Source organism: Mirounga angustirostris, unplaced genomic scaffold (genome assembly GCF_029215605.1).
Source record: "Mirounga angustirostris isolate CCGP_5_RB_7025 unplaced genomic scaffold, mMirAng1.0.hap1 SCAF_11, whole genome shotgun sequence".
Taxonomy (NCBI): domain Eukaryota; kingdom Metazoa; phylum Chordata; class Mammalia; order Carnivora; family Phocidae; genus Mirounga; species Mirounga angustirostris.
Window position 1 is genome coordinate 45,293,606 of NW_026991719.1, and position 24,417 is coordinate 45,318,022.

A 24,417-nucleotide genomic window follows, 5' to 3' on the forward strand; every position below is an offset into this window, starting at 1 on the left:
ATGTTACCCCCAACTTACTGTGAGGGCAGGGATAAGTATTATTTGATTTCAAAATAAGGGAGCCTAACACAATGCAGAGTAGGTACTCAATAAATGTTGGCTGAAATGGAAAAAGAAATGCTATACACATTATTCACACAAAGGGAACAAAAAGACCACTTGGGCTGAACTGGCAACAAGATTACTGAAACTGAATGATCTGAACGGCAAAACACACATACACAAGTATCTCATTCTATACACATACACACAAACATCCAGTTTTATCACTTTCCTCACAATCCACAGGCAACACGTGTAGAATTTAATGGGACAATGATGTAGATAGATCCTACTGATGAAGTCAAACTCTGTTGTTACTGCTTCTAAACCTAAAAGAGAAGCAAAGTGAGAGTGAAACTTCTTCCTAGTGATCCTACTCCTCCTAATGACCAGCCTCAAATTTCTCTAGAATTCTGCTTCATCAGAGGAATCCAGTCTCATACTTCCTTCTAGTAATAGGAAAATGAGTTCATTTCTCAGGCCTTCTTTTCTTGGGCAAAGAGGTAAAACCCCTGCCTTTATTAAAGAATCTTTAAAAAAAAAAAAAAAAAAAAGAGGGGTCACCGATTGTCCCTCAAAAGAAATGACTGCTGGTAACAGTTGTTTGAGAAAGATCCCATCCCTAATAGCCCCAGTGGCTGTCAATGTTATTTTGTTGGGTCTGAAAGGGTTTTCCATCTCAAGGAAAGAAGTATGGTATGGCAGAAAAACCTTGAGTCTAGGGATCAGATATGACTTTGAAATCCTGGACTGACTCACTATCTTTGTAACTTAGGAAAACTTCTCTAGGTCTCACTATCTTCACCCGTAAAATTGAAATAATACCACCTGCTTTGAAAAGTTGTGAGGATTGAGAGATAATAAGCATAAAGTAACATGCAAAAAGAAATTCCATTCTAAGGTTCATGTCTTATTCAAGAGAGGTTAAGATGTAGATAATAAGTAAGTCTAGACATTTAAAGAAAATACAAGTTAAAATATGCATATTAAAAATATAAAGGTAGAAGGAGTGATGCCCCCCAAATGGAATTAGGAGCTCCAAGTATTTGTCCCTCCACTGTAGCAACTGTTGAGCTAGCAAAAACTGTAAGAATAAACATTTTGGGGACTCTGGAATACAATCAAAAACTTGCAACAAGGGGAAGGCTTAACAACAACAACAACAAAATCTGCTCAATTTGGTATTTAAGTAAATTTCTGTCAAGAAATCTCAGTTGACCACTGAGGCTACAGAATGGATACTTCAGTGACCACACACAAAAGGACAGTCTACAAAAATCCTTTGAAAAGTCACTAAATAAACAGATAACTTGTAGCTCACAGTAAGCAACAACAGCAAACTCTGGGGAGGGAGGAAAATAGGACTTCCAGAGTTACCACATTATATAATATTCAAAATGTCTCAGCTTCAGAAAAACTTATGAGGCATGCAAAGAAACAAGAAAGTATGTCCTATTTACAGAAAAAAAGAAATTGATATAAACCGTCCATGAGGAAGCTGACATTGTACTTACTATACAAAGGACTTTAAATCAACTGCCCTATATGATCAAAGAGAACCCTGTTTCAACAAAAAATAGAATATCAACAAGGAGATAGAAAATATAAAAAGGAACCAAATAGAAATTCTGGAGCTGGGGGCGCCTGGGTGGCTCAAATGGTTGAGCATCTGCCTTCGGCTTGGGTCATGGTCTCAGGGTCCTGGGATCGAGTCCCGCATCGGGTTCCCTGCTCGGTGCAGAGCCTGCTTCTCCCTCTCCCTCTGCCACTCCCCCTCTGCCACTCCCCCTCTGCTTGTGCTCTTCTGTCTAGCTCTCTGTCAAAAAAAAAAAAAAAAAAAAAAAATTCTGGAGCTGAAAAGTACAATGTGGTGGTGAAAAATTCACTACAGGGATTCAATAGTTAAGATTTTGAGCAGACAGAAGAAATAATCAGTGAATGTGAAGAAAGCACAATTAAAATTACCCAGTCTGATGAGCACAAAGAAAGAAGAAAAAATGAACAGAGGCAAAGGGGCCTGTGGGATGCTATCAGGCTTACCAACGTATTCATATGGGCGTCCCAGAAGGAGAGGACAGAGAAAAAAGAGGCAGAAAGACCATATGAAGGTATAACAGACAAAAACTTCCCAAACTTTACGAAATATATGAAGATAAACATCTATGAAACTCAATGAATTCCAAGTAGGATAAACTCAGAGATCCACAATGAGCTACATTATATTCAAACAGTCAATAGATAAAAACAAGGAGAGAATTTTGAAAGTACCAAGACACAAGCAATTTGTCATCTCAAGAGGATCCACAATAAGATTAACAATCAATTTCTAATCAAAAACAATGGAGACCAGCGGGCAGTTAGGTGATCTATTTAAAACACTGAAATAAAAAACTGTCAACCAAGAATAATATATTGGGTAAAATTATCCTTCAAAAATGAAGGCAAATTAAGACATTCTCAAGTAGACAAAATCTAAGAGAGCTTGTCATTAGTAAACCTGCCCTTTAAGAAATACTGAATAGAGTCTGTCAGGCTGAAATGAAAGGATGTTAGAGAGTAACTCAAAGTTACATGAAGAAACAAAACCACCAGTAGAAGTAAGTACAGAGGTATATATAAAAGCCCATATTGTTGTATTTGTGGTTTCTGACTCCTCTTTTTGTTTGCTATATGATTTAGAATTCCAATGCATACAATAATAACTATAAATCTGTGTCAACAGAAACACAATATATAAAGGTTTAAGTTGTGACAAAAATAACAGATGAAGTAAGACAACTGTATACGAACGAAGTCTTTGTATGCTATGGAAGTGAAATGGTACTGATTCAAACTAAACTTATAAAGTTATATAGTTAGGATATTAATTATAATCTCCAGGGCTTACCTTATGGGAAAAAAAACTAAAAAACATTTAAAAAATGAGGAGTGAATCAAATCGGTACACTACAAAAAAATCAATTAAACACAAAAGAAAGCAGTTACAAGGAAATGAGGAACAAAATGATACAATACATGGAAAACAAATAGCAAAATAGAAATAAGTCATTCCCTACTGGTAATCACTTTAAATGTAAATGGATTAACTAAACTAAATCCAAAGCTAACAGAAGGAAGGAAATAATAAAAATTTGAGCACAGGTAAATTAAATAGAGAATAAAAAACAATAAAGAGAATCAGTGACACCAAAAAGATCAACAACATATGCAAGTATTTAACTATAGAGTGACCAAAAAAAAAAAAAAAAAGACACAAACACCTAAAATGAGAAATGAAAGACGTAACTGCAGACCTTCCAGAAATAAAAAGAACTGTAAGCGAGTATTATGAACAATTGTATGCCAACAAATTAGATAAACTATATGAAATGGACAAATTCCTAGAAGCACACAAATCACTTAAACTAACTTAAAAAGAAATGGAAAATTTCAACTAACCTACAAGTACAGAGATTCAATCAGTAGTCAAAAAGCTTCCAACAAAGAAAAGTGCAGGACTAAATGGCTTCACTGGTGATTTCTACCAAGCATTTAAAGAAAAATTTAAAGAATCCTTATCAAATTCATCCAAGAAATAGAAGAGGAGGGAACACATTCTAAACTCATACTATGAGGCCAGAAAAAGATACTACAGGAAAAGAAAACTACAAACAATATGCTTTATGAGTATTGATGCAAAAATCCTCAATCAAATGCTAGAAAATTCAGCAGCCTATTAAAAGGATTATACACCATGACCAAGAGGAATTTATCCCAGGAATGCAAGAGTGGTTCAAAGTAAGAAAATTAATCAACAAAATCAATCTATCAATGCATGATGGATAAAGAAAGTGTGGTATATGTGTAATGGAATACTAGTCAGCCACAAAAAGAAGGAAATCCTACCATTTGAAACAACCTGGACAGACCTTGAGGGTATTATGCAAAGTGAAATAAGTCAGAGACAGGCAAATACTGTATGATCTTGCTTACATGTGGAATCTAAAAGAAAAAAATCCAAATTCATAGAAAAAGAGATCAGATTTGTAGTTACCAGAGGCAGAGATTGGACAGTGGGGGGAATTAAATGAAGGTGGTCAAAAGGTACAAACTTCCAGGTATAAGGATCAGTGTACAACATGACAACTATAGTTAATACAACTGTCTGGTTTATTTGAAAGTTGCTAAGAGAATAGATCCTAAAAGTTCTCATCACAGGGAAAAAAAACCTTTCTTTTTCTTTTTTTGTAACTATATGAGACCATGGATGTTAACTAAACATACTGTGGTAACTATTTCACAATATATGTAAGTCACATCATTATTCCATATACTTTAAACTTATACAATGCTTTATGTCAATTATTTCTCAATAAAACTGAAAGAAAAGTAAAGAAAAAAGGAATATTTTTCAAAATTATGTGAAAGAAAAAATTAAATTCATTTGAGGTTTAATGACAAAAATGTATTTCCTTTTCCTAATAAAGGAAAGTCAATATACTACACACACTAATAAAATGAAGGAAAACACATGATCATCTCAGTTGATGCAGGTAAAGAATGACAAAACCCATCACCCATTCAAGATAAAAACATTCAGAAAACTAGAAAAGGGCACTTCTTCAATACAGTAACAGGCATTTATGAAAACCCACAGCTAACATCACACTTAAAAGTGAAAGACTAGGGGCGCCTGGGTGGCTCAGTTGGTTAAGCATCTGCCTTCGGCTCAGGTCATGATCCCAGGGTCCTGGGATCAAGTCCCACATCGGGCTCCTGGCTCAGCAGGGAGTCTGCTTCTCCCTCTGCCTGCCGCTCCCCCCACTTGTGCTCTCTCTCTGACAAATAAATAAAATCTTTAAAAATACATCAGTTGTATTTCTATACACTAGCAAATAACAATCTGTAAAGAATATTAAGAAAACAACTCCATTCACAATAGCATCAAGAAGAATAAAGCAATTAAGAATAAATTTTAACCAAGACGATATGAGACTTAAATACTGAAAACCACAAAACATTACTGAAATTGAAGCCCTAAATAAATGGAAAACCAGTCTATGTTCATTGATTGGATGTCTTAATATTGTTAAGATGGCAATAATACCCAAAGCATTCTACAAATTCAATGCAATTCCTATCAAAATACCAATGGCATTTTTTTGCGGAAATGGAAAAGCTCATCCCAAAATGGGACCCAGAATAGTAAAAACCATCTTGAAAAAAAACAAAGTTGGAGGATTTCATTTCCCAATTTTAAAACTTACTACAAAACTACAGTGATATGTACATTTTTAGTACTGGCATAAGGATAAACATATAGATCAATGGAACAGAATTGAGAGTCCAGAAAAAAAAAACCCTACATCTATAGGCAATTGATATTTTTTTTTTAGAGAAAGAGAGCATGTGTGAACATGGGAGGGGGGAGAAGGGCAGAGGGAGAGAGAGAGAGTGAGAATCTTAAGCAGGCTCCAAGCCCAGATGGAGCCCAATGCAGGGCTTGATCTCACGACCCTGACATCATGACCTGAGCTGAAATCAAGAATAGGATGCTTAACCAAATGAGCTACCCAGGCACCCAAAGTCAACTGATTTTTGACAAGGGTGCCAAGATCATCCTATGGGGACAGGACAGTCTCTTTATTTTTTTTTTTTTTAAAGATTTTATTTATTTATTTGACAGAGAGAGAGACAGCGAGAGAGGGAACACAAGTAGGGGGAGTGGGAGAGGGAGAAGCAGGCTTTCCACAGAGCAGGGAGCCTGATGCGGGGCTTGATCCCAGAACTCTGGGATCATGATCTGAGCTGAAGGCAGACGCTTAACGACTGAGCCACGCAGGCGCCCCAGGACAGTCTCTTTAAAAACTGGTGTTATACAGGGGCGCATGTGTGGCTCAGTCGGTTACACATCTGCCTTCGGCTCAGGTCCTGGGATCTCAGGGTCCTGGGATCGAGTCCTGCATCAGGCTCCCTGCTCAGCAGGGAGTCTGCCTCTCCCTCTGCCCCTCCCCCCTAAAAAAAAAAAACTGGTGTTATACAAGAAAAATAGTAAAATTTTAACTCAATTGATAAATGTAAATCAAATACTAAAATTTATCCAAACAATCCAAATGAGGTGGGGAAATGAGAAAGAGAAACAAAAAGCAGAGAAAACAAATATAAATGACATAATAAAATGGTAAGCCTTTACCTGAACATATCATTAGTTACATTAAATGTAAATGGTCTAAAATAGATTATCAATAAGGATTTTTTTTTAAACCACAAAATTCAACTAAATGCTGGCTACAAAAAACTCACATTAAATGAATCATACAGATAGGTTAAAAATAAAAGAATAACAGTCACTTAAATTTCTCCTGAAAAATATCTAGTGCTGTGTGCAAATCTAGCTCATTATTTCTGACTGTGCTAACATTTATCACCCTTGACTTCTCCTTTCCCCAAGGGATGGGCATCAAGGCCCCCTACAGGAATATTGGCAAACTGGTCTCCTGATGGATTTGTGGGAGACACTGTCTGGGCTACATGTTCCACAGTGAGATTTCACGATTAATGTTCCTGTCACCAGACTGCACCAGTTTGGTCCCGCCACATCCCTGCAAGCACTGAAGTAAGAATTCTAAATTATATTAAGTAATTATGTGGTTGTATCCATTTGCATTTTCCTGCTGATAAGTGAGGTGTATAGATGTTTCCTGACCTACAATGAATGGGTCAGTTCAGTCTTAGAAGTTTATTTTCCTTTCTTTTTTTTCAAACAGTGAATACCAGTTTCCTCTTGGATTAGTTGAGAGAAATGAGGCCTCATCTTATTCTAAATTATTTCAGTGAAGAGCAGAGAGAACAGATTCAAGCTTTTTTTCTCTTAATTCTGTGTGACTGTGAATTGAATATCACTTGGGAAACAAAGATAAATGATACAGATGGCGTTCTGGGTCATGGTAAATATAAACGAATGAATGAACGAATAAATGAACAAATAAATAAATGAGGATAGAAAAAGATACACCATACCAACATTAATTAAAGAAAGCTGATTGACTGTATCATCAGACAAAGTAACTTTACACCAAGGAAAATTACCTGATATGAAATAATAACATAATGACAAGAAGACATACCCATCAATCCACTTGATCTAATTGAAATTTATAGAACACTCAACCCAACATTAGTAGAATACACATTCTTCTCAAGTTCATAATGCAAAATTATCAACATAGACTAAACCCTGAGTAATAAAACAAATGGTAGTAAATATTAAATAAAACCAAAAGCAGGTCCTTTGAGAAGATCCATTAAATTGATAAAATGCCAGCAAGAAGGACCAAGAAAAAAAGACAAGACACAGATTACTAATATCAAGAATAAAAAGAGAGAGATGCTAAAGACCTCACAGACATTAGAAGGATAATAGGAGGATACTACAAACAACTCTGCACCCATAAATTCTACAACTTAGCTGAAATGGATCAATTCTCCGAACGACACAAACTATCAAAACTCACCCAAGGAGAAACAGATAACCTGAATAACCCAAACCTACTAAGGAAAATAAAAACCATAGTTAAAATCTGAAAAAGAAATCTCTAGGCCCAGGTGGTTTCACTCACATATTCTACTAAACATTCGAAAATGAAAAGAATCGCTAATTCTACCCAACTGCTTCTACAAAATAGAAGAGGAGGGAATATTTCCCAGCTTATTCTTTGAGGCCAGTACTGCCCTGATACCAAAATTAAAGTCAGAGAGTAAAAGAAAAGAAAATTACGGACCAATATCCATCATAAACATAGACACAAAAATCCTCAGTGAAATTCTAGCAAATCAAATCCAGTTATATATAAAGAGAATAATATACCATGATCAAGTAAGGTCTATACTGTAATTTTAAGTCTGGTTCAATATTTGAAAATCAATCAACGTAACCTACCATATTAACAGACAAAAGAAGAAAAACCATGTGATCATATCCATTGATGGAACAAAAATACTGGGCAAAATTCAACACCCACTCGTAAACAAACTCTCAGCAAAACAGGAATAGAAGTGCCTGGGTGGCTAAATCATTAGGTGTCTGCCTTTGGCTGGGGTCATGATCCCAGGGTTCTGGGATCGAGCCCCGAAATTAAAAAAAAAAACAAAAAAACACTAAAGGCATGGGGAAAATATAAACAATAAAGTAACCCTTTAAAAAAAAAAAAGTGAACTTCCTTAACCTGATAACCTACAGCTAACATTGTAATAGTGAAAAAACTGAATGCTTTCCTCCTTAGATTGGAAACAGGTAAGGGTGCTCACTGTCACCACGTGTGCTGGAAGTCCTAGCCAGAACAAAAAGGCAAGAAGAAATAAAAGACTTACAGATTAGAATGAAATGAATAAAACTGTCCATATTTGCACATGGCATGATTATCTATACAAAAAATCCCAAGAATATATTTTTAAAAACTCCTAGAGTAAGTGAATATACCAAGGTTGCAGGATACAAGGTCAAAACACAAAATCAACCACATTTATGTATCCTATCATTAAACAATTAGAAACCAAAAGTTAAAAAAGGTACCATTTACATCTCCAAAAAATACAGAACTTTGGGATAAATCTAACAAAACATGTGCAGGATCTGTATTAAAATCTATAAAACACTGATGAAAGATATTTTAAAAAGACTAAATACAGAGGGAATACCATATACATAGAAGACTTGATATCTAAGATGCCAATTGTCTTGCAGTCATTGTAGAAACAGTCTGATGACTTCTCAAAGAGTTAAACATAGAATTACCATACAACCCAGCAATTCGACTCCTAGGTGTATGCCCAGGACAAATGAAAACATATGTCCACACAGAAACAGACGCAAATGTCTGTAGCAGCATTATTCATAATGACCAAAAGATGGAAATAACCCAAATGCCCATCAGCAGATGAACAGATAAATAAATTGTGGCATATCCATACAATGAAATAACTATTCATCCATAAAAAGGATCAACATACTTATATATGCTACAACTTAGATGAACCTTGAAAACATTATGCTAAAGAAAAGAAGGCAGACACAAAAGGTCACATATTACATGATTACTTTTATATGAAATCTCTATAATGGGCAAACCCATACAGACAGAGAGCAGATTAGTGGTTACCAGAGGACAAGAAGAGGGGGCAGCAAGGGTAACAATCACTTAATGGATATGGGGAGTTTTTCCTGGGGTGAAAAAAATGTCTTGGAAAATGCACTAAATGCCACTGAGTTGTACACTTTAAAATAGTTAAACTACATGTTTTGTGAATTTTACCTCAATAAAAAAAAAAGATGCCAATTCTCCCCAGATTGATGTATACATTTAAACACATTTCCAATCAAAATCCCAGTAGAAATTTTTGTGGATTCAGACAAACTAATTCTAAAATTTACATGGAAAGGCAAAATTGAAGAATTCATACCACTTGATCTTAAGAATTGCTGTAAAGCTACAGTAATCAAGACAGTGAGGTATTGGCAAAGAGATAGATCTATACATCAATTAAAAAAAAATAATCCAGAAACAAAGCCACACAAATATGGCCATTTGATTTTTTACAAAGATGCAAATGTAAGTCAATGGGGAAAAAAAAAGTCTTTTCAACAAATGGTCTTGGAACAACTGGACATCCATACACCAAAAAAAGGGTGAACCTCAACCTAAACATACTTTATGTAAAACTTTAGTCAAAATAGATCATGGTTAGAAATGTAAAACCTAAAACCGTAAAATTTTTAGATGAGAGGCAAAAACTGTTATGACCTGAGTTTACATAAAGAATTGTTAAATGAGACACAAAAAGCATAATCATTAAAAGATAAAACTGATACACTGGACTTTCTAGAAAATGAAAGTGCTTGTTTTAAGAAAGGAGGTGTTAAGAATGAGAGAAGCTCAGACTAGGAGAAAATATCCTGTATCTGACAAGAGACTTGAACTCAGACTATATAAAGAACTTTCAAAGCTCAACATTTAAGAAAAAAAAACCCAATTAAAAAACAGGCAAAGTTGGAAGATGGAGGAATAGGAGGATCCTGAGCTTACTTTGTTCCAGAGACACACCAAGATAAACAGCCACATCCGTGCAACTGACCCTGAAAATGACACAAAGACTGGCAGAACAGATATTACACAGTTAATTATAGACAGAAGACCACATCAAAAACGGTAGGAGGGATGGAAACAAGACTAACCATAAACAGAAGGGACACTACAAGCACAAAGAAGTGAGAGGATGAGACCCCACTCCAGGCACCCCAGGCACAGAGGAAGACTGTGGAAGACAAATTTTCCATAACATTTGGTTTTGAAAACAAGTGGGGCTTCACTTTGAGAGTTTTTACAGTCAGCAGGGTTTACCTCTGGGTGCTTTAAAAATCAACAGGCTTAGATCCTAGAGAGGGCTTAGATCCTGGAGAGCTGGGGGGCAACAGGGAACTGGGTCCCAGCCCCTTAGGGGCCCGTGTAACAACCCAGCCAATATAAAGCATAGAAGCAGCAGTCTGAAAAGCACCTGGGGTGCTTTTATACTGAAGATTTATTTACTAATCTCAGAACTTGTGCTGGAGGGGCGGGGATTTTTAGGAGACCTCTCTAAGAACAAAACCGTTGGTGGGCACCATTTCTCTTCCCCCATCCCCAGCCTAGATAGGCCACTTGGTGGGAACCAGTGCAAACATTGTCCACCTATCTTGCTAGCATCATGTGCCTTACCCCCATGCTCTCCTGCCAATCAGCCCATCCAACTCAGGAGGCAGGGCTCCCTCCAAAGCTACTCCTCCTGTCCCAACACACCTTGCAAGCAACCCCAGCAGGGAAGAGTGCCACTCCAAAGTGACTACTGCCCTGGGGAGAAGGGAAGATAACCACACACACCAGAATGCCCTCAGTTCCAGCACCCAAACCTTATAACTGGCAGCACAGAGATAGTGCTCTGCCCATCAGTCCTGGACTGGGAACTGGGAGCAGGCATCTGGTCTGTCAGCCCCACCAACCAATGAAAGCCTTCCAGAGTACTACATAGGGAGATTGCCCTGCAGGTCAATGTGACTGCAGCCCCAGCAGATGGGCTGAGGGCAGGCAAGTGTCTAACTACTGATACCTCAGTAGTTCATGTAGCTACTGGCAACCCCAGACAGGCCCTTTAACAGCACAGGGACCAAACCCTGCCCTGTGTGCCCAAAGTAGGCAGAGAGGGCCACTGCAACCAACTGGACTGAAGGCAAACACAGAGCAGCTACAACAGTAGGGCACATGCACCCACATAGGAGACACCCCTAAATTGCCTGGTTCTGGTGAACAGGGGGCATTGTGCTACAGGGCACTACAACACCTCTTCTTCATAAGGTCACTACTTTCAAGATCAGGAGATGTAGCCTAATTTCCTAATACACAGAAACAAAGACAGTCAGATAAAATGAGGAGACAGAGGAATCTGTATCAGATGAAAGAACAGGACAAAACCACAGCAACAGAGCTAAACGAAATGAAGATAAGTAATATGCCTGATAGAAAATTCAAAGTAATGGTCATAAAAATACTCACTGGACTTGAGAAAAGAGTGGAGGATCTCAGTGAGACCTTCAACAAACATGACAGAAAATATAAAAAAGAACCAGTGAGACATGAAGAACTCAATAAATGAAATAAAAATATACTAGAAGGAATCAATTGTAGATTAGAGGAGGCAGGAGAATGGATCAGCAATCTGGAAGACAAGATAATGGAAAGCAACCAAGCTGAACAGCAAAAAGAAAAAAATGAGAATAGACTAAGGAACTCTGTGACATCAATCAAGTGTGGTAACATTCACATTACAGGGATTGCAGAAGAAGAAAAGAGAGAGAAGGGGGCAGAGAATTTATTTGAAGAAATAATAGCTGAAAACTTCCCTAATCTGGGGTAGGAAACAGATATCCTGATCCCATAGGCACAGAGAGCACCCAACAAAATTAACTCAAGGGGAAAAAAAAATTAACCCAAGGAGGTCCATTCCAAGACACGTAGTAATTAAAATGGCAAAAAGTGGTGATAAAGAGAATTTTAAAAGCAACAAGAGAAAATAAAACAGTTACATATAAGAGAAACCCCATAAGGTTATCAGCTGATTTTTTTCAGCAGAAACTTGTCAGGCCAGAAGAGAGTGGCATGATACATGCAAAGTGCTGAAAGGAAAAAACTTGCAACCAAGAATACTCTACACACCAAGGATATCATTCACAATAGAAAGACAGATAAAGAGTTTCCCAGCCAGGGGTGTCTGGGTGGTTCAGTCAGTTAAGCGTCTGACTCTTGATTTCAGCTCAGGTCATGATCTCAGGGTTGTGAGACTGAGCCCTGCATCAGGCTCCATACTGCGCATGGAGCCTGCTTAAGATTCTCCTCTTTCTCTCCCTCTGTCCCTCCCTTTACTCCCTCTCTTTTAAAAAAAAGTTTCCCAGCCAAACAAAGGTTAAAGGAGTTCATCACCAATAAACAAGCTCTGCAAGAAATGTTAAAGGGAATTCTTCGAGTGGAAAGAGAAGGCCATAATCATGAGTAAGCAAATGATGGGGAAAATTTTCACAGGTAAAATGCGAACACATAATAAAAGTAGTACATGAATCACTTATCAAACCAGTATGGAGATTAAAGCACAAAAACAAAAACAGTAAAATCAATTATATCTAAAAAAATCAGTCAAGGGATTCACAAAATAAAATGATGTAAAGTATGACATTGTATACATAAAACATGGGGAGTGGTAAAAATGTAATGCTTTAAAATGGGTTCAAACTTAAGTGACCATCAACTTAATATAGACTGCTATACGCATAAGATGTTATTATGAACCTAATGGTAACCACAAATCAAAAATCTGTAATACATACACAAAAAATAAAGGGAAAGGAATCCAAGCATATCATGAAAGAATGCAATTAAACTACAAGGGAAGAGAGCAAAGAAGTATAAAAACAATGGAAAAATAACAAAATAGCAGTAAGTACATACCTAGCAATAATTACTTTAAATGTAAAGAGACTAAACGCTCCAATCAAATGACACAGGGTGGTGGAATGGATAAAAGAGTAAGACCTATCTATATGCTGTCTACAGGAGACTTGCATCAGACATATGCAGACTGAAAGTGAAAGGATGGAAAAACATTTACCACGCAAACAGAAGCAAAAAGAAAGCTGGTAACAATACTGATATCAAACAAAATAGACTTTAAAACTAAGACTGCAACAAGAGACAAAGGAGGACACCACCTAATGATAAAGGGAACAATACAACAAGAGGATAGAACAACTGTAAATATTTAGGCACCCAACATGGGAGCACCTAAATACATAAAGTAACCATTAACAGACAAAGGAAGAGACAGTAATATAATAGTCAGGGACTTTAACACCCCACTTACCTCAGTGAAAGGATCATCCAGACAAAAAAATCAACAAGGAAACAACAGCTTTGAATGACACATTGGACCAGATGGCCCTAACAGATATATTCAGACTATTCCACCTAAAAACAACAGAATACACATCCTTTTTATGTGCACGTGGAACCTTCTCCAGAACAGATCACATGTTAGGCCATGAAACAAGTCTCAATAAATTCAAAAAGTGTGAAACTATACCATGTATCTTTTCCGACTACAACAGTATGAAACTAGAAATCAACCACAAGGATAACTCTGGAAAGAGCACAAATAATTGGAGGCTAAATAACATGCTACTAAACAATGATTGGGTCAACCAAGAAATCAAAAAGGAATTTAAAAAATACATGGAAACAAATGAGGATGAAAACATAATGGTCCAAAATCACTGGGATGCAGCAAAAGCTGTTCTAAGAGGGAAGATTACAGCAATACAGGCCTACTTAAAGAAACAAGAAAAATCTCAATAAACACCCTAACCTGACACCTAAAGGAGCTAGAAAAAGAAGAACAAACAAAGCCAAGCTAAATAGAAGGAAGGACATAATAAAGAGTAGAACAGAAATAAAGAAACAATAGAACAGATCAATTAAAAAAGAGCTGGTTCTTGGAAAATATAAACAAAATGGATAAACCTTTAGCCAGATTCATCAAGGAAAAAAGAGAGAACTCAAACAAAATCAGAATGGAGGAGAAATAACAATCCTCACCAGAGGAATACAATGGATTATAAGAGAATACTACGAAAAATTATATGCCAACAAAGTGGACAGCCCAGGAAAAAATGGATAAATCCCTAAAAACATATAACCTTCCATAACTGAAACAAGAAAAAATAGAAAATCTGAACTGACTGATTACCAGCAATGAAATTGAATCAATAATCAAAAAACTCCCAACAAACAAGTCTAGGACCAGATGGCTTCACAAGTGAATTCTACCAAACATTTAAAGAAGTGTTGGGGCACCTGGGTGGCTCAGTCGTTAAGCGTCTGCCTTCGGCTCAGGTCATGATCCCAGGGTCCTGGGAATGAGCCCTGCATTGGACTCCCTGCTTGGCGGGAAGCCTGCTTCTCCCTCTCTCACTCCCCCTGCTTATGTTCCCTCTCTCGCTGTGTCTCTCTCTGTCAAGTAAATAAATAAAATCTTAAAAAAAAAAAGAAGTGTTAATACCCACCTATTCTTGAATTATTTCAAAAAAAAATTGAAGAGGAAGGGAAGCTTCCAAATTCATTCTGCAAGGCCACCATAACCCTGATACCAAAACCAGATAAAGACACCAAAAAAAGAAAACTCCAGGCCAGTATCTCTGATGAACACAGATGCAAAAATCCTCAACAAAATAGTAGCAAACTGAATCCAACAATATATTAAAAAAATCATTCACCACACTCCAGTGGAATTTATTCCCAGGATGCAAGAGTGGTTCAATATTCACAAATCAATCAACATGATACATCACATCAATAAGATAAAACCATACGATCATTTTAATAGATGTAGAAAAAGCATTTGACAAAGTACAACATCCATTCATGATATAAATTCTCAACAAAGTAGGTTTAGAAGGAACATATACCTCAACACAATAAAGGCCATCTATGAAAAACCCACGGCAAACATCATACTCAATGAGGAAAAACTGCGAGCTTTCCCCCTAAGATCAGGAACAAGACAAGGATGTCCACTTTCACCACTTTTATTCAACACTGAACTGTAAGTCCTAGCCATAGCAGTCACACAAGAAAAAGAAATAAAGGGTATCTAAAAAAAAAAAAAAAAAAAAAAAAAGCGTATCTAGATTGGTAAGGAAAAAGTAAAAGTTTCATTATTTGAAGATGACATAATACTACAAATAGAAAACCCTAAAGACACCACCAAAAATCTAGGAGAACTGATAAATGAATTCAGTAAAGTTGCAGGAAACAAAATTGCACACACAGAAACCTGCTGCATTTCTATATATTAAAAATTAAGTAGCAAAAAGAGAAATTAAGAAAACAAATCCAGTTACAACTGTACCAAAAATAATAAAATACCTAGGCATGAACTTAATAAAGTGAAAGACCTGTATTTTAAAAAACTATAAAACGATGATGAAAGAAATTGAAGATGACACAAACAAATGGAAAGATATTCCATGCTCATGGATTGGGAGAACAAATAATGTTAAAGTGTCCATACTACCCAAAGCAATCTACAGATTTAATTCAATCCCTTTCAAAATACCAACAACATTTTCTCACAAAACTAGAACAATCCTAAAATTTGCATGGAACCAAAGAAGACCCTGAATAGCCAAAGCAATCTTAAGAAAGAAGAACAAAGCTGCAAAGCTGGAAGTATCACAATCCTGAATTTCAAAATATATTACAAAGCTGCAGTAATCAAAACAGTATGGTGCGGGCACAAAAACAGACACATCGATCAATCAAAAAGAATAGAGAACCTGGGAATAAGCCCACACTCATACAGTCCATTAATCCACAACAAAGGAGGCAAGAATATACAACGGGGAGAAAGTCTCTTCAATAAATGGTGATGGGAAAACAGGACAGCTACATGCAAAAGAATGAAACTGGACCATCTTCACTGGACCATACAAAAAATATACTATAAATAGATTAAGGACCTAAATGTGAGACCTGAAACCATAAAACTCCTAGAAGTAAATGTAGGCAGTAATCTCCTTGACATTGGAAGTAGAAACATTTTTCTAGATAAGTCTCTTCAGGCAAGGGGAACCAAAGCAAAATTAAACTATTTGGATTACACCAAAATACAAAGCTTTTGCAGACATCAACAAAACAAAAAGGCAACCCACGGAATGGGAGAAGATATCTACAAATGATGTATTCAATAAGGGGTTAATATCCAAAAAATATTAAAAATTTATATAATTCAACACCAAAAAACCCCAAATAATCTGATTTAAAAATGGACAGAGGACCTGAAAGGACATTTTCCCAAAGAAGACATATAAATGGCCAACAGACACACGAAAGATGCTCAACATCACTAATCATCATGGAAATGCAAAACAAAACTATAGTGAGGTATCGCCTTACATCTGTCAGAATGGCTGAAATCAAAGACAAGAAATAACAACTGTTGGCGAGGATGCAGAGAAAAGGGAACTGTGGTGTACTGTATGTGGTAATGCAAGTGGTAAGATGGCCACTGTGGAAAACGGTATGGAAGTTCCTCAAAATTAAAAAGAATTACCACATGATCCAGTAATTCCACTACTGGGTATTTGCCCAAAGAAAATGAAACACCAATTTGAAAAGATATATGCACTCCTATGTTTACTGCAGCATTATTTATAATAGCCATGATATGGAAGCAACTCATCCATAGATAAGTCCATCCACAGATGAATGAATAAAGAAAAGATATATATATATATATATATATATATATATATATATATATATCATATCTATACACACACACACAATGGACTACTACTCAGCCACAGAAAAGAATGAGATCCTGCCATTTACAACAATGTAAAGGGACCTATAGAGTATAATGCTAAGTGAAATAAGTCAGTAAGAGAAAGACAAATACCATATGATTTTACTCATTTAAGAAACAAAACAAAGGAACAAGCAAACAAAAAACCAGAATATTAAATACAGAGAACAAACTGCTGGTTGCCAAGGGAGGTGATTAGGGGGAATGGGTGAAATAGATAAAGGGGATTAAGAGTACACCTATCTTTTTTAAAAAGATTTTATTTATTTGACAGAAAGAGAGAGAAGGAGAGAGTGCAGAAGCAGGGGAAGCAGCAGAGGGAAAGGGAGAAGCAGGCTCCCAGCTGAGCAGGGAGCCTGACGCAGGACTCGATCCCAGGACCCTGGGATCATGACCTGAGCCAAAGGCAGACACTTAACAGACTGAGCCACCCAGGGGCCAAAAGTACACTTATCTTGATGAGCACTGAGTAATGTACAGAACTGCTGAAGCATTATATTGTGTACCCGAAACTAATATAATACTCTATGTTAATTATACCTCAATAAAAAATAGGCAAAAGTCATTCAAAGTGTCTATTTAAAGACATCTCAAAAAAGAGGATGTATGCATGAATGGCCAATAGATATATCAGTAGCCATTAGACAAGCCACTAAATGAGCTATTCATTATATGCATATTAGGATGGCTAAAATAAATACAATGACAACACCAAGTGCTGACAAGCTTGTGGAATAACTGAAACTCTCACACATTACTGGAAGGAACGTAAAATGGCACAACCACTCTGGGAAACACCTTGGCCATTTCTTATACACTGCCCATACAGTCCAGGAATCCCATTCTAAGGCATTTACCTAAAGCCTGCACGTGCATGTTCATAGCAGCTCAATTCATAATCACCCAACGTTGGAAACAACCCAAATGTCCTTCAGTGAGTGAACGGATAAAGAAATTGTGGTATACAATGGACTACAGCAATAAAAAGGAACAATCTATTGAAACACAACAACATGGATGAATCTTAAGAGCATTATGCTGAGTAACAGAGGCTAATCTGAAAATATTACACACTGTACAACTCCATTTATGTGACATCCTGGCAAAGGCAAAAACCACAGGGATGGAGAGGAGCTCAGTGGTTGCCAGGTGTTAGGGGTAGAGGGAGGGCATGACTACTAAGGGACAACATAAGGGAGTTTGAGGAGGTTCTATATGCTCATTTTGGTGGTGGTTACAAGAATCTAAACATGTGTATACCAACAAAGCCAATTTTACTTCGTGCTAATTTAAAAAATAAAATTAAAAAAAAACCTTTATCAAAAGGGAAAACAGACTGAAAATAAAGGAAAAGAGCTTTCAACCTGAGATGTTGTACAAAGAACATTAAGAGAAAGGAGTAAAATAAAACCAGAACTTGAGTAAACAAACAAGACGATTAGTAATCAAATGAACTAAACAAAATTGTTAAATACCATGATCAAGTACAGCCAATCCCAAGAAGAAAATGTCAGCTCAAAAGCAGTAATTCTATTTCTTACTGTAAACCAGCACTAACAAATTAACAGAGAAAAACGATGTATTTATAATCAAAAGATGCCAAAAACCATTTGCTAAAACCTAATTCCATTTCTGATCTTAAAAAAAAACCAAAAACCTCTAAAACTAGAGATAGATACTCCCCTGAATTTCATAAACATAGCCTACCAGAGACCTACAGAGCCCTATGTATTAAGTGGAAAACCACTGGCAGCATTACCTCTAAGGTCAGAAATAAGACAAGGATGCCCCCTTATCACTGTGACTACTCAACACTGTAATAAAACTAGAAAAATCTAGATGTATGAATACGTGAAAGAAAAGGGATATTATGAGCTAAACTGTGTCTCCCCAACCCCCTCCAAAATTCAAATGTTGAGTTCCTAACCCCCAGTACTTCAGAATGTGACTGTACTCGGAGATAAGGCTTTCAGAGAGATAATTAAGTTAAAATGAGGCCAATAGGGTGGGCCCTAATACAACTTGACTGTGTCCTTTAAGAAGAGATTAGGATATACACAAGGACATCAGGGGCCCGTGTTCACAAAGGGAAGATCAGATGAGGAAGCAGCAAGAGGGTGGTCATTTGCAAGCCAAGGAGAGGCCTCAGGGGAACCCAACACCGCCAGCACTTTGATCTTGGACTTCCAGCCTCCAAAACTGTGAGAAAATAAATTTCTGTTGTTTAAGCCATCCAGTCTGTGGTATTTTATTATGGCAGCCCTAGCAGACTAAGAGAGGGGACAAAGATCACCTCCCTCAAGAGCCCAAGACAATTAACTGAAAAATTAATAAAACTAGTAAGAGTATAGTAAGGCGGTCTGATACAGGATCAAAATGGAAAGATCAATTCTTTTCCTGCATACTTGCAACAGCCAAATGGAAAATGTAATAGATAAAAAGATGCCACTTTCAATAGGAACCAAACTAAAAAACACCTAGTAAACTGAAGAAGACATATATAAGAAAACCCGAATAGAGAGACCGACCATGACTGAAGACAGAAGGACAAGGTGGCCTGTTTTGTGACTGGTCATGCCCAAAAGGTAAATAGCAGAATGATATCAAAGCCATCCAGAAGTTGCACTGAATTTTCTCACAATTACCAAGAAAGCCTTAGCAATACATGAATACCTATAGACAAAAGCCAAAAATCCCACAATAGTGCCTCCCATTAGAGGAAGAGCAAATGGTGCCTTTGTTTTCTACAAAATTAAGCTCTGATGGGAGAAGAGGATGGCTAAGAAAGCACATCAGGAAACTATGGAGACACTTGCCCTGTGTTGAAAAAGACAAAAAGATTGCTGAAGCTTAGGCCCTGGATCAGATTTAATTTGATGATGCGGATATCTATCTTAAGCAAATGCCCTCAAAAACCTACATCCATCTGCAAAGAAGAAGCCTCAGCCCAGGGGTTAAGGCTACCAAGAACCCACTGACTCTGATGCTAAGGGCAAATGCCAGTTAGCAAATCCCAAAACACCCAAATAATGGCAGTCCTAATAATAATCCTGTTTTGGCTTCAAAGCCACAGAAATTTTGAGGCAGGTGCCCCTAGCCCTCTTTTTCTTGTAAGTCCTATTATTTTTAGTGTACAAGTTTTCAGGACACAAAGTTTTTCAAGAATACATACATCTTATTATAGCAGAAAGGCCTCTGATGAAAGATGATGGTTTCCATAAATCTACCAATGCCATGCAATCCTAATAATAATTAAAAAAAAATCCCAAAAGGATTTTCCATAGAATTTGACAAGCTGATTCTAAAATCCATCTGGAATAGAAAAAACACAATAATGGCCTAGAAAGTCTGGAAGAATAAGAACAAGTAGGTTGGCATCTCCTTATTAAACTGCCTTTCTCATGTCGCTGGGCAAAGCAGGAAGCAGAGGGGAGTAGTTAGACCAGGGGCAGATGTTTTAGCTGTAGGCTGATGTGACTGCTGAAGGTTAAGGTGAGTGGCCAGGAGAACGTGGCATGCCCCTAAGACCAATCACAGCTCCATTCAGAGATGATGGGCTTGCTGGAAATCTGTGCCCTCCCTAGGTCTAATGCAAGTTCTGCAGAGGGGATTTGCCCTACGAGATACAAGGCCTATAGTAACTAACCTATGTGGTAACCTAACAGAAATGGACAAATTTTAGAGAACAGAAAAATATTTATAATATCTAACACACAGCACTTACCACGTGCTAGGCAATGTCCTAAGTGCTTTATGTATATTAATTCATTTAATCCTCACAACAACCTGTGAAGTAGGTACTATTCTAACAGAGAAGCACAGAGAGCTTGTCCAATGTCACACAGCTATTAAGTGAGAGAGCTGGGAACAGAGTAGAAAAACAAATCCACATACAGATGGGAATTTAGTTTATGACAAAAGAAGAATTTCAAACCAGGGGGATAATGATGAACTAGTGAATAAATGGTGTTGGGGCAAATGACTAACCATATGGAAAAAAATTAAGTTAGATTCTTACCTCCCATAATTCATAAAACTTAATTCCAGAGAAAGAGATAAAATTTTAACATCTATACAGGTTTTTGGTAAAAATATATGAATCTTCTTTCACAAAACAAAATATTTAAAAAATTTATAAAGGTAACTATGCAAAAACTGAAATCTACATGCTAAAAGATACCATAACTAAAATTAAAATACAAGCAGCAGACTAAAAGAAAACATTTTGCAACATTTCCAGAATATATTAAAAAAAACACTCTAAGAAATCTAGACTACATAGAGAACTACAAATCAATTAAAAAAAACCACCATCCTAATAGAAAAATGGGTGAAACTGAGTGAATTAATTCACAGAAAAGAAATAAAGAAGGGGCACCCGGGTGGTACAGTCTGTTAAGTGGCCGACTCTTGATTTAGGCTTGGGTTGTGATCTCAAGGTTGTGGGATCGAGCCCTGCGTCATACTCCACGGTCAGTGCAGAGTCTGCTTGAGACTCCCTCTCCCTCTGCCCCTCCCCCGCCCTGTGCTCGCTTGCTCTCTAAAATAAATAAATCTTTAAAAAAAAAAAAAAGAAGGCCCATATGCACCCCAATGTTCACAGCAGCAATGTCCGCAATAACCAAACTGTGGAAAGAGCTGAGATGCCCTTCAACAGATGAATGGATAAAGAAGATGTGGTCCATATATACAATGGAATATTACTCAGCCATCAGAAAGGATGAATACCCAACTTTTACATCAACATGGATGGGACTAGAGGAGATTATGCTAAGTGAAATAAGTCAAGCAGAGAAAGTCAATTATCATATGGTTTCACTTATTTGTGGAACATAAGGAACAGCATGGAGGACAATAGGAGAAGGAAGGGAAAAATGACGGGGGGGGCGGAATTGGAGGGAGAGATGAACCATGAAAGACTATGGACTCTGAGAAACAAACAGGGTTTTAGAGGGGAGGGGGGAGAGGGGATTGGTTAGCCCGGTGATGGGTATTAAGGAGGGCACATACAGCATGGAGCATGGGGTGTTATACGAAAACAATGGATCGTGGATCACCACATCAAAAACTAATGATGTATTGTATGGTGACTAACATAACATAATAAAATTAAAAAAAGGGGCACCTGGGTGGCTCAGATGGTTAAACGTCTGCCTTCAGCTCAGGTCATGATCCCAGGGTCCTGAGATCAAGCCCCGCATCGGGCTCCCTGCTCGGCGGGAAGCCTGCTTCTCCCCCTCCCACTCCCCCTGCTTGTGTTCCCTCTCTTGCTGTGTCTCTCTCTCTGTCAAATAAATAAATAAATAAAATCTTTTTAAAAAAATAATTAAAAAAAAAATAAAGAAGAGCCAATAAACATATAAAACAAACTGAAACACCATTTTTTGCTATCAGATTTCCAAAAATCAAGAGGACTGGTAATATCCACTGCTGGTTAAGGCTCATACACTGCTCATACACTGGCCCTTTCAGAGGAGAATTTGGCACTGTTAACATTTATTTTGTACATACCGTTCAACCTAGCAGGTCTAGCACCCTACAGAAATGTTAGCGGGCACATGGGCACAAAGAGTTATTTACAAGAATTTTCACTGCAGCATTGTTAGTCAAACTATAAAATGAGAAACAACCTAAATGTTAATCAGTAGGGAATGGTTAAAAATATGATGGCACATCTATGCTATAGACTACTACACAACAGGTAGATTTCAATGTACTGATGAAGTAGATAGATCTCTATGTACTGATGTTGAAAGATGTCCAAGCAAGTTGTAGAACCATGAATACTACACAAAACTGTATTTGTGTCTACATGTGGTTTAAGTATAAGAAAATGAAAGGTATGTATCAACTGATAACAGTTTACCTTTGGGTAACCTTCCTCAGAGAAAGAAGAGTATTAGTCAAAGGTAACTTTTGCTTTCTCTGTCTTGTTCAAATTTTAGGCAATTAGATTTAAAGGTGCTATACACAACTAATGAATCATTGAACATTATATCAAAAACTAATGATGTACTATAAGTTGGCTAATTGAATTTAAATAAATAATATTAAAATCCACATTAAAGTCTGCTGCACTACACAAAACTGTGCATTATATAATGTAGTACTTAATAAATCTTAGCTTAAAAAAAGGTCATCTCTTAAATGTAAAAAGCCCGCCGAAAGGTCATTATATACCTTTGCAAGGGATGAACCAAACAACAGAGAAGGAAGTGGAAGTGATGGAAATAAAACAGGCAAGAGAGTTTGAAAAAAAGAGTTTCCAGCAAAGAAGGTTAGACAGTTTTAAAAGTGGATGTGATGAGCACTGGGTGTTACACTTAACTAATGAATCACTGAACACTACATCAAAAACTAATTATGTACTATACAGTGGCTAACTGAACATAATAAAAAAAATGGATGATAGCTGCGGCACCTGGGTGGCTCAGTCAGTTAAGCACCTGACTTTTGATTTCAGCTCAGGTCATGATCTCAGGGTTGTGAGATCGAGCCCCGTGTTGGGCTCCACGTTCAGCACAGAGTCTGCTTGAGATTCTCTCTCTCCCTCTCCCTCTACCCCTCCCCCCCACATTCTCTCTAATAAATAAATAAATCTTTAAAAAAATGAATGATAGCTAATTATTTTCTGAGGGTCTTCCATGAGCAAGACAATGTGCCAGGTGCTCTGTAGAAGAATCATCTCTAATTCTTACATCAACCTGTAGATATTTCCATTTTACAGATTAAGAAAACATGACTCAGAGAAAGTGAGCATCAAGCTTAAGGCAAGGTCTTTGCTCATTATTGTCACAGGCTGTCCTGGATTGGGACTGGGTCTGAGACTGGGGCTAGGGGGAGCACTTCTGGCCTGGACCCAAGTGCTCGGCTGCCCTTACTATACTCTGCATCCTTGAAGCATGCTCCCAAGCTGTCCTGTTCATCCAGACTGGCATTCTCTTCCTCCTCCTCGCTCTCGGTTCTCCAGTATGCTGGCCGCTTGATGGGCCGCTTCCCTGGGGTGCGCTGGGAAGCAGGACTGCTAGACACAGTGCCCAGCCCACTGCTGGAGCTCCCACTGCTTCGGTCCTGGCCCCCAGTCCACCAGGCCTGAAGGCTGGAGGTAGCTGGTGAGGATGATGAAGACTGCAGGTTGGCCATGCACAGCATGCCCTGGATGGCCTCCTGAGTGCTGGGAGAGGCAGGGGCCTCGCTGCAAGGGACAGAGGAGAAATGCTTGAGGGAGTTTCTCTAGTTGTTGGAGGAAACCAGTCATCAGAATAGTCAGGGAGGAGGGACAATAGCTACAGGGGTTAGGGTAGGAGGAAGGAGAGGACCATTCTAGATGAGAAACCAGAAATTAAACCAACAGATCAAGATAGTATACCAAAGACTGTTTTCATGTAAAGGCCAGTCCTTCTTGCCCCAAGTCTTTCCACAGAGAGCAAGGAAGGTGGCAAAAAGAGGGGTGCA

General features: G+C 37.6%; 1 protein-coding gene across 9 annotated transcripts in view; it reads right to left on the reverse strand.

Moving 5' to 3' along the window:
• Positions 1 to 24,417, reverse strand: part of PHF8 (PHD finger protein 8) — a 92,011-nt gene that overhangs the window by 18,354 nt on the left and 49,240 nt on the right. For 8 of the 9 annotated variants that reach the window (XM_045878507.2, XM_045878469.3, XM_045878461.3 and 5 more), the window contains one exon: positions 23,844 to 24,157. In XM_045878507.2, the coding sequence (XP_045734463.1) occupies positions 23,844 to 24,157 (314 nt within the window). Of the gene's footprint in view, positions 1 to 247; positions 372 to 23,843; positions 24,158 to 24,417 lie in introns of all 9 variants that reach the window. The other variant, XR_010406132.1, reaches the window with a different exon arrangement.